We start from the raw sequence: 12025 nt of genomic DNA on the forward strand, positions 1-12025 counted from the left end.
GTACACTGTAATCATAATGTAACCTGTCAGAGTATTTCCTAGTGTCTACAGAATAAAGTATACCCTACCATACAAAGTATATCATTGTATACTTATAGAATGACTGTGGCAAGGCAAGGGTAGCCTATAATATAGGGTCGATTGGCAACAGTAATGGTCTAGTCCATCATTAGCCCAATGGGTGGGCCTGTCTGAATGTTTTTGTTGTGCAGAATGGCCATTATTTGGCTAATAATGGGGGCCTCAATGGGGAAAAAAAGTAAACGGTGTGGAAGCCTCGAGGACAAAAATGGGCTTTTGTGCAGGGTTGGGGTCAATTCCAGTCAATTCAGAAAGTAAACAATTCCAATTCCACATTTCCCTCATTGAAAAGTATTGAAGAGAATTGACATTTCAGTGTACTGAATTGACTGGAATTTAAATGAAGTAAATACCTACTTCAATTCCAACCCACAAAACCTCCGATTAGATTTTGAAACCTCAAAATAACTTGCCTAGCTAACAGCTAAATGTTGTTTTTACTTTGTATTCTAATTGAGGCTCCACATGTTGTCATGGAAAATATGAATGTTATTCCCAACAACCAAGGAGCAACTCCGCCATAAATCCAGTGCATATTGAACACTGAGATTGCTGAAAGCATAGAAATATGAATAGAATGGGCTTGGAAGCTCTAACCCTGGCAAACTCATGGGTCCACTTGCAAATAATGCCTGCCTTCTATTGTGATGCAATAATGTTCATGATATTTTGGAAATGTTCTATCAACTGATGCTGGGTTGCCATGGTAATGTCAAACGTTAATTCAAATGATACTAACTGATGTGGCTCATGCAATGGAATGTTTTTTTTTTTTTTTACATCAGTTTAGTTCACTCAACAAATCACAGCACAGATTAAAGGGGACACTTCCTGCTTTTACTTCCTGGCATGGATACAATCAAAATGGCTGCCAGTCCACCCATTATGCCATCATTGACTTGAATGGAGACACCTTTCTATTCATATTTCTATGGCTGAAAGGCCAGTCTCTTTGGGAATGACAAGGAGTGGGATGTTAGCTGGAGAGACTGTTACCTAAACTACAGATAATGGGCTTCATTGCAGGGCTTTTTGGGGACCAACAATTGATTCCCATTCAAAATCCTATTTTTCCTAACCCCTAAACCCTAACTGTAAACCTAACCCCTAAGCCTAAAATAACCTTTTTACAAGTGAAGACTGCCAAAAAAAAGTCTTTACTTCTCTGAATTTTGGTCAGTTTACTATTCATGAGGACTTCTGGTACTCACAAGTATAGTAAAATGTGTACACACACACACACACACACACACACACACACACACACACACACACACACACACACACACACACACACACACACACAAAAAAAACATAAGACTTTTAAATGTACCATTAAAATAGTTATGTCAGACGTATAAAGAGCATTGTTCAGTGTTGATTAAAATGGGACGAGGGGTAGACCAGAGGGGTAAACTACAAAGCCCATTCAATGAGTCAGCCTGTCTAAATAGTCTGATATGACCTTTTCTTGTTTTTAGAAAGAGAAGCTTGGAATTGGCATTGTTTAACTGACTCAACCAACAACGCATATCTAATTTTGAATGCATTAATTAGTCAGAAAATCAATAGATATTTCTGGTTGCTTATCAAAGTTAGCTGGATAACTAATTGATCCTGCTTTGTAGTACACCCCCTCGGTACACATTGTAATTTGAATACTCACAAGCAGATCCCTACTGCAAGCTATTAAAGTAAATTACATTATTTTTGTTGGTTCTGGGTTGCTGATATTAATAATAACAGCCATTTAGCAGACGCTTTTATCCAAAGCAACTTACAGTCAGTCAGTCATGCACACATTCACGTATGGGTGGTCCCAGGAATAGAACCCACAATCCTAGTATTAATATTAGTAGTATTAACTATTAGTAGTATTAATATTAGTAGTATTAACTATTAGTAGTATTAACTATTAGTAGTATTAATATTAGTAGTATTAACTATTAGTAGTATTAACTATTAGTAGTATTAACTATTAGTAGTATTAATATTAGTAGTATTAACTATTAGTAGTATTAATATTAGTAGTATTAACTATTAGTAGTATTAACTTAGTAGTATTAATATTAGTAGTATTAACTATTAGTAGTATTAACTATTAGTAGTATTAATATTAGTAGTATTAATATTAGTAGTAGTAGTAGTACAACACTACAGTTGCTGCTCTTTCAAAGCACACAGAGACGTCTTCCTTATGTGTGTCCGGCATGTGTCAGTCCGGTGTGTGTGTCAGTCCGGTGTGTGTGTCAGTCCGGTGTGTGTGTCAGTCCGGTGTGTGTGTCAGTCCGGTGTGTGTGTGTGTCTTCTGGTGTTTTCTGAGTCTCCAGATGTGCAGAAAGCGTTTGCCACAGACCAGACACTGGAAGGGCCTCTCTCCTGTGTGAATGAGCTGATGCTCTTTTAAACTAGAGGATGTGGAGAGACTGGCCCCGCAGTCGGCACAGTGGTGAAGTTTCTCCCCTGTGTGAGTCCGATGGTGTGCCCTCATGTTACCCCTCTGTGAGAAACCCTTCCCACACACGGGGCAGTGAAATGGTTTCTCTCCAGTGTGAATCCGCTGGTGAGATTTCAACTGCTGCAAGTCAATGAAGCTTTTCCCACAATCAGTGCAGAGGTGAGGTCTCTCCCCCGTGTGGATGAGAAGGTGCCTCTTTAGAGTCTCTGACCGGGAATAGGCCTTCCCACAGTCAGGGCAGCGGTGCGGTTTCTCTCCCGTGTGCGCACGTTGGTGCCGTCGAAGCTCGGACGGTTTGGGGAAGCAGATCCCGCAGTCAGAGCAGCAGTGGGGTCTCTCCAGCTTCCCTAGGTGAGCCTGCTCGTGCACTTTCCGGTGACGGTCGTCGGCAAAGCTCTTCCCGCACTGGGAGCAAGGGAACGGTTTCTCTCCGGTGTGTCCTCTCTCGTGCCGAACCAGGCCAGATAACTTCTTGAAGGTCTTGCCACATTTAGGACACGGGTGGTCCATCCTCTTTCTCCTCTGGTGTACGGGCTGGTGCCTTAGATTAGAACACTATTGTTATTGTCTACACAGTTAGTTGTCCATTAACTTTTTACAGAACAGAAATGAGTCTTTGGTGTTCTGGCTTACCTTCTGAGGCGCGATAGCTTCTCAAACGTCTTGCCACATTGTTGACACTGGTGAGTCAGCTTCTCTGTGCTCTTGTGTGTTGCCCTGTGTTTCTTCAGGACTGAGAGGTTGCCAAAAGACTGGTTGCAGTCAGGGCACGGGTGCTTGATCTTCCTCAAGTGTGATGGCTCGTGCCTCTTCAGACGCGACAGCCTCTCAAAGGTTTTACCACAGTCGGGGCACTGGTGAAGTTTCTTTACTGTGTTCTTATTCTTTGGTGCTTTGGGTTCTCCCACCTTCACTACCACAGCGGGACTTGGTGTGTAGTCAGTGTCTGAACCTAGACAGACAAGGGAATAGATTTAGCCTGGTTAAAACATTGGTTAGTGTCTGGATTAACCAGGCTGGAATTTTTTAGTTTAGAGTAAACAAAAAATGTGTGTGTGTGTGTGTGTGTGTGTGTGTGTGTGTGTGTGTGTGTGTGTGTGTGTGTGTGTGTGTGTGTGTGTGTGTGTGTGTGTGTGTGTGTGTGTGTGTGTGTGTGTGTGAGAGATAAGACACAGGTAGTTATTGGGCGGGCAGTCACTCAATGTGGGGCATATTACACAATATACGTGACATATACTATTAAAGGCCCAATGCAGCCGTTTTTGACTGAATATCAAATAATTTCTCGGTAACAATTAAGTAACTTACTGTAATAGTGTCCCATTAAAGTTGTCAAAAATAAACAAAAATAGTTTGGTAACAACAAACCAATCTCATGCAAGAATCTTGATAGTTCTGTCTGGGAGGAGCCGAATTGGAGGGAATTGTCACCTGAAAACTCTGTTATTGGTAGAGAGGTTTGGGGCTCTGTTATTGGTCTCTTGGTCTCCACCCATACAAAATCTGCTGATTAGAAAATGTAGATCAGGTGGTGGGCAACTCCAGTCCTTGAGGGCCTGATTGGTGTCACACTTTTTCTCCAACCCTAGCAAACACAGCTGATTAATCAATCTGCATTCTAAACTGAAAATCATGATTAGGTGATTATTGGAGTCTGGTGTGTTAGCTGGGGCAAAACTGTGACACCAGTCAGGCCCTGGAGGACTGGAATTGCCCACTCCTGGTGTAAATGGCATTTTCAATCAGCAACTATCAAGAAATAACACTGGCCATATATATTACACTTTTACAGTGTTATATTTATAGAACAGCTGATGAAACTGACACAAAACAAAGAAACACTGAATTTTGACCGCACTTGGACCTTTAACACAATGCTACAGACATTACTATGAAACTGATAATGTTCTCCCCAAACCCAACCTCGGTCAACCATGTCCTCCTCATCATCCTCATCTTCCTCCTCCTCTTTGACAATCACATTTAATGTTGGTTTTCTTGGCTCACTGAGGCCTGGAAGGTCATCTGGTTCCATCTCAGACTTATCAACAGCACCTGGGGATGGAATAGAATTAGGTTCATTTCTAAATCCCCTTAATAGCAAAATCCCAGTTGGAAGAATCTCAAGATCAGGAGAGAAGCAGGAAATCTGTGAATTCTCCAATTAAGATTTCTGGAAAATCTGGGAATGTTTGACGAGTTATGGGAATTGTGCCTAACTGGCCTTATTGTCAACACTAGCTAGGTTTGTTACAATATGGCATTTCCATGGTAATGGAATGACACCGACTCAGATTTTTCCACTTTAAAATGTATTCCTAACAAACACCATTGATTTCAAAGTTTAACAAACCATATCACTCTATTTTAACAATTTACACTGAAAATGTTACTATAAAACACATTTACTAGAAGAACTATGCAGATCCAAAGTTTGGTAACAGAATTTCGGTAAAATCTCCCTCAGCTTTTTTATGTGACCAAGCTAAAGCTTGATCATACAGTTACTGTTCCCCTTCCCCACTAGAATTCATTATTAAGGGGCCATCACCATGACTTTAATACACCAATGGTAACATGATATTCTCTTACCCAATTTTAAAAAATGGTGGAAGCCCTCAATGGCAACGTCCATGCTAAAACGGGTGATATACATCTAGTCCTCTGTGGTTTGAGCAGAAATCAAAACTTTGCTTATTCCTAATATTAAGGATATAAAATGGTTTGGGGAAGTATACAGTTGAAGTCGGAAGTTTACATACACCTTAACCAAATACATTAAAACTCAGTTTCGCAATTCCTGACATTTAATCCGAGTAAAAAGTTAGGATCACCACTTCAGAATAATAGAAGAGAGAATGATTTATTTCAGCTTTTATTTATTTCATCACATTCCCAGTGGGTCAGAAGTTTACATACACCGAATTATTATTCATTAGCATTGCCTTTAAATTGTTTAACTTGGGTCAAATGTTTCGGGTAGCATTCCACAAGCTTCCCACAATAAGTTGGGTAAATTTTGGCCCATTCCTCCTGACAGAGCTGGTGTAACTGAGTCAGGTTTGTAGGCCTCCTTGCTCGCACCCACTTTTTCATTTCTGCCCACAAATGTTCTATGGGATTGAGGTCAGGGCTTTGTGATGGCCACTCCAATACCTTAACTTTGTTGTCCTTAAGCCATTTAGCCACAACTTTGGAAGTATGCTTGGGGTCATTGTCCATTTGGAAGACCCATTTGTGACCAAGCTTTAACTTCCTGACTGATGTCTTGAGCTGTTGCTTCGATATATCCACAATTTTCCTCCCTCATGAAGCCATCTATTTTGTGAAGTGCACCAGTCCCCCCTGCAGCAAAGCACCCCCACAACATGATGCTGCCACCCCCGTGCTTCACAATTGGGATGGTGTTCTTTGGCTTGCAAGCCTCAACCTTTTTCTGCAAACATAACGATGGTCTTTATGGCCATTTTTGTTTCATCAGACCAGAGGACATTTCTCCAAAAAGTACAATCTTTGTCCCCATGTGCAATTGCAAACCGTAGTCTGGCTTTTTTATGGCAGTTTTGAAACAGTGGCTTATTCCTTGCTGAGCGGCCTTTCAGGTTCTGTCGATATAGGACTTGTTTACTGTGGATATAGATATCTTTATACCGGTTTCCTCCAGCATCTTCCCAAGGTCCTTTGCTGTTGTTCTGGGACTGATTTGCACTTTTTGCGTTCATCTCTAGGAGACAGAACGCGTCTCCTTCCTGAGCAGTATGACGGCTGCGTGGTCCTATGGTGTTTATACTTGCGTACTATTGTTTGTACAAATCAACGCGGTACCTTCAGGCGTTTGGAAATTGCTCCCAAGGATGAACCAGACTCGTTGAGGTCTACAGTTTTTTTTCCTGACGTTGTGGCCGATTTCTTTTGATTTTCCCAAGATGTCAAGCAAAGAGGCACTGAGTTTGAAGGTAGGCCTTGAAATACATCCACAGGTACACCTCAAATTGACTCAAATGATGTAAATTAGCCCATCAGAAGCTTCTAAATCCATGACATCATTTTCTGGAATTTTCCAGGCTGTTTAAAGGCACAGTCAACTTAGTGTATGTAAACCTCTGACCCACTGGAATTGTGATACAGTGAATTATAAGTGAAATAATCTGTCTGTAAACAATTGTTGGAAAAATGACTTGTGTCATGCACAAAGTAGATGTCCTAACCGACTTGCCATAACTATAGCTTGTTAACAACACATTTGTGGAGTGGTTGAAAAATGAGTTTTAATGACTCCAACCTAAGTATATGTAAACTTCTGACTTCATCTGTATATGCCTTAATTTCTCAAAAATATAGACTCAGCTTTCATTTGACACCAGATTTGACATTCTCCTATGACCTTTACATGTTGGTGCTCATGGGTCCTTTTACATGGAAATGGGACATGTGGTCTAGTGGTCTAAGCCGCTGGCTCCAGAACAAATATACTGTTGGCGGTGTTCCGTCCCGACAGATGTGCAGGCGTTGCATTGCGTCAACCAATGGTTTTGTGCCACATCATCGACTACTCAGTCTGGCATCAAATTGATATATCGCATGATGTGGTTAGCTGGTATGTTAAACACCCATCCAGCCGTTGTGAGATCTGACATGATGGCATGTTTTCAGGCAGTAACCTCCCACCACCGTGTCCTCCAGTAGCATGTGTACGGCTGCGATCCACTTCTATTTCAGAACGCTTTCCTCTCTACCCAATGAAACAGAACATATGAGAGGAGTGGCACTGCCTCACTTCTTAAACACTTTTAAAGTAGGAAAAAACATGTTATATATATATATCCTAGTTTACCTTCATGACTGTAGTCCATTTGTGAGGGCTGGACAGGGTTGCACCAGCTGTGTGTAACGTCATCATCACTAGTGGGTTCGTCTTTCACACTGATGTGAGGATCCATATACGGTGCTTTATCTGTAGGTGTGATGGCACGCACGCACGCACGCACACACACACACACACACACACACAATGAAGTGAAATGTTAAGTTTTGGCGACAGTAGGCAGGTTTCCATTGACCCAGCAGTGTCGCAAAAAATATCATTGCGACATGTTGTTAAGGGATTTTTAAAAATCTATAATGACTAATTATGTATAAATTTCAATCAGGATGTACTAATCAGAATACAATTATGTTACTGTATATGTACTAATCAAAATACTAAATGTTACTGTATATGTATGAATTTTCTTATCTGATCCCAGTACTGAAGTGAATGTGATCAAGAGTTTAGTAACAATGACGGTCTGTTCATTGGTACAAATGAATCAGACTGGCCAGAATGCTTATCTACACAAGAAAACCTTGACTCGTAAATTATATTAAATTGGTAGGGAGACGGATGTGGGAAGGCTTGAGACACAGCCTTGGTACTGGAACGGAGGTGTGTGAACATGGGCAAAAGTTAGAACAATGACGGTCTGTTCCTTTGTACAAATGAATGAACTATCTCCAGACTGTCTAGAATGCTTATCTACACTGACTGACCTTGGCGGCTCTAGGTGAGGAGCGAAGGCTTGAGAACTATAGGGCCTTTCTACAAGTGTCAAGAAGAGATGGAACATTTAGAAAGTGCTGGCATCATTTGCAGTTTATAACATGTGGTAAAATGTGTATGATCTCAGTACTCTCTTGATTAAAGGCTGTTACTTGACTTTTAAGACCGGGGCTCTGTCCTTTCTTATAAAATAAGGGTCTTACAAATCCTTATGCATTGACAGAGTGTTTAATTTGAATTGGGAATTAAAACAGAGGAATTAAATTCCTTCAACACATGTGTAATGGAAATGGCAGATCTAGGAGAACTTTTCTAAACATCAACAACATTTGTATCTGTTTCGACATGGGTAGATTTGTCTTTTGCCAAACTTTCTTTACTACAAGACATGATGATTGAAAGTGTTTTTTTTTCTCCAATGAAATTATAGCAGGATAATGTTGAAGGCACGTGATGTTATCACTTAACTATATAGAAAACTCCACATTTAATTGAAAATGCCTACTGCCTGCAAAATCACTTTTTTCAACTAAAAATGATGTTTATTTTTAGGACTGATTTTCCTAACTTTCAAGAATACCTGAATTGCTTTGCAAGTTTCACCATCCAATTATTTAAGATCTACAGGAGAGCAAGTTACCCAATGATCTACAGTATATATTTTTACACACACTAGATGACAGAGGGCGCTGTGTTGAAGCCACCGTGTTGCCATCGTGACACTCTCCCACCATTGTAAATAATATTTTGGAAGCTACAGAAAGGCTCCATTCGTTTGACACATGAACTCCATTACAGACATTTTAATGTATACTTTTAAATGATGTGACCTAAATATAAAAATATCAAAACATGTTCCTTAAAGTAGATTACTGGTGTTATTGTCCTCACTAAAACAAAAACACACGTAATTGAACAATTGATTGAAATACTGTAGAATGCCATTCATTCCTATAGAGAACTGCTCCTACTAGGGAGTGCCAATATGGATGACCAACAGCTTCAAAGCCTCTCAATGGCCCACACATAGTATCAGCAATCCAGAGTTTATATACATCATTGCACTTACCCCATTCATAGACGCCAAATGTTTTTGCGCCTATTTGTGACGAGGGAGTTTTGTTAAGAGCCTAGCTTAACCGTTTTGTAAACACAAATAACTTATAAAACAACACCTTCATAAGGTTAGTGTTCCACATGGCCATATTATATCCATGTTACAGCGTTTGTTTACTGAAAACAGAGGTGACCACCTGTGCTACATTGCTATGTTTCGAACACACCTGCACAATGAAATGTTGCGTTTGCCTTGCAGCATCTTGTTGCGGAGGGTAGTTGCAGTGCGTTCGGTGTGGTGCATACGTTGAACCTATGCGTCAAACTGTCAGTGTATACGGCTTGACAGAAATGGCAGCAGAAGGTGAATGTTGAACTTTGGTTGCAGACATATCCAGATGATGCTGCATACTATTTTGCGCAATGTCACGGTCGGTGTGTTCGAACCGTATCTAGCGTGCTTCAAACACTTGTACCCGTAACTCGGGAAGTGTAGTGGAAGTGTAGTTTCGTCAGATGGAGGCACCCATATCTGTATGAGTCTGTGCAAAATATGTTTTATTTCAAGTATGTTTTTCTCGCTAATGAAAGGGCCATATGTTTCGAGAGCGATGATTATTACCAAATCGTTTTAGTCACAAGCACCGAATACAACAGGCGAAATGCTTACTTACAAGACCCTAACAAACAATGCAGTTACAAAAAAATACAGATAAGAATAAGAGAAAAGTAACATGTTATTAAAGAGCAGCATGAAATAACAGGGAGAGTAAACAAGGGGGGGGGGGGTACCGATACAGAGTCAATGTGCAGGGGCATCGGTTATTTGAGGTAGTATGTACATGTAGAGTTATTAAAGTGACAATGCATAGATGACAGATAGTAGCAGTGGTTGTTGTTTCTAAACGTTAAAACACAGTGTGGAGACTGTAGTTCACAGGAACCAGTTGTTAGAGAAGCTAATCACTGGAAGGCCACCTAGAGTTAGAGAGAGCTGCATGGACCATGGCGATATGTCGGCACATTCATTATTAGAATATGGCAAATATGAGTGAATTGTTGCCTTCTATCCATGCAGGCTTTCACGGTCTACATGAAACATATAGGTGGGTATACAGGCTGTCGACTATTTATTAATGCGCAACCTGCTTACATGGGTAATGGAAACACTTAAACCACTTCATTTTTATTCGACACTGTAGGTTTTAGCGAAAGTGTTTTTTCTTAGGTGTGAAGTCATTATGTCCAGCTGTTTTTCTCGACAAGATAGCTGAATGGAAACGCAACATAACAGGGAAATGTCGCATTTGCCTGGAAACCCAACATTGAATTGGTTAGAATTATATGTTAGCTTTTGAATAATGAATGTTTCCTCTCACGACCTCCATTTTATTTAACTAGGCAAGTCAGTTAAGAACAGATTCTTATTTTCAATGACGACATAGGAACAGTGGGTTAACTGGTCTAGGAACAGTGGGTTAACTGGTCTAGGAACAGTGGGTTAACTGGTCTAGGAACAGTGGGTTAACTGGTCTAGGACAGGTGGGTTAACTGGTCTAGGAACAGTGGGTTAACTGGTCTAGGAACAGTGGGTTAACTGGTCTAGGAACAGTGGGTTAACTGGTCTAGGAACAGTGGGTTAACTGGTCTAGGAACAGTGGGTTAACTGGTCTAGGAACAGTGGGTTAACTGGTCTAGGAACAGTGGGTTAACTGCCTGTTCAGGGGAAGAACGACAGATGTTTACATTATCAGGTCGCTAGGCTACCTACCGCCCCGCTATAGGCCAGAATGTTGAATACAATTACCGGTGTCTGTGCAAAAGTTGATGTAATTATATTTTCTTATCGATATGTCTCACATTCCTACCACCAAAGGGACCAACTGCACGGACCACCGGTAGGCCAACCTTTAAATAGATTTGTATTCAACATTCTCGCTTGAGGAGGTCGTGAGAGGAAACGTTCATGATTCAAACGCTCATTTCGGATGGACGTAGAATTCTAGGGAATTCAATGTCGGGTTTCCAGGCAACTGTCGCATCCATCTTCTATGCGAACTGTGTAAATGTCGACAAATCACTGGACACGTTCACGGAAACAGAACTAGTGACACAAAGGAGAGAAGTGACTCACAGCATATAGCTGGTAGGCAGAGGCATAATGTTTAACGTTATTTACAGATCTGATGTTTACAGACATACAAGACCGAGGGCTACAATTAGCAATGACAAGTGGAGGCACATACGACATGATGATGATAACGGCGGAAATATTACGGTTTATTTTTGTGAACATGTTGCCACTATTTCAGCACTCACCAATAAAGGCCAGCTTCTGACGTTAACAGCACTGCAGCAAACAAAACAGCCACACACCTATGCTAACGATGCTAGTACTTCTGTTAGCTTGCTCTCTCTGTTTATGTCCTTTTCGACGAGTTCTAGCTATTTAGATGATCCCGCATTCTAGTAGGGGCAGTAATCCTTAAATCAGCAACGTATAAAGTCACGTCTCATAAATATATTTATTATAACTTGGAAAACGCGGAGTTGCTAGCCACCTACCTGATGGCAGCACAAATATTACGCCACTTCCGGTTTTTTAGTACGGAACGGAAGTTTACAGTCCCACTGGAGCTCAAACTTTTCTCCCCCAAACGATTAATAGCAAAGACTTTTCAACGTTAAATGTAAGTTTAGGAGTTGATGAATAATAGTGAGTTTAGGAGTTGATTGTTAATTTCACTGTTAGTTTTATACAAACCATTTTATTTTGTACTGATGATGAGGGGAAGGGTACCTAGTCAGTTGTTCAACTGAATGCATTTAATCCAACCCCTCTGCTTCACGCGTTGTATGCATGTGCTGACTATGACTATCACCCTGAAACT

General features: G+C 40.8%; 1 protein-coding gene across 1 annotated transcript; it reads right to left on the reverse strand.

The window, feature by feature from the left end:
* Nucleotides 1-2119: 2119 nt before the first annotated feature.
* On the reverse strand, nt 2120-11715 carry LOC124015665 (zinc finger protein 501-like). Its single transcript, XM_046331047.1, has 5 exons — nt 11454-11715; nt 7374-7493; nt 4463-4594; nt 3173-3491; nt 2120-3080 (listed from the first exon to the last, which is right to left on the reverse strand). Exons 2-5 carry the CDS (start codon nt 7477-7479, stop codon nt 2348-2350), a joined length of 1290 nt encoding a protein of 429 aa, XP_046187003.1. The 5' UTR covers nt 7480-7493; nt 11454-11715; the 3' UTR covers nt 2120-2347.
* Nucleotides 11716-12025: the final 310 nt, after the last annotated feature.

This window comes from Oncorhynchus gorbuscha, linkage group LG26, assembly GCF_021184085.1.
Source record: "Oncorhynchus gorbuscha isolate QuinsamMale2020 ecotype Even-year linkage group LG26, OgorEven_v1.0, whole genome shotgun sequence".
Taxonomy (NCBI): Eukaryota; Metazoa; Chordata; class Actinopteri; order Salmoniformes; family Salmonidae; genus Oncorhynchus; species Oncorhynchus gorbuscha.

What these genes read in the sequence shown, in the direction of transcription:
- LOC124015665 (XM_046331047.1), bottom strand. Translation starts at nt 7,479, where the DNA reads ATGGATCCTCACATCAGTGTGAAAGACGAACCCACTAGTGATGATGAC. An exon ending in AATGGACTACAGTCATGAAG is followed by an intron (nt 4,595 to 7,373) that starts GTAAACTAGGAT and finishes TTCCATCCCCAG; the next exon opens with GTGCTGTTGATAAGTCTGAG. An exon ending in GGAGGACATGGTTGACCGAG is followed by an intron (nt 3,492 to 4,462) that starts GTTGGGTTTGGG and finishes TTGTCTGTCTAG; the next exon opens with GTTCAGACACTGACTACACA.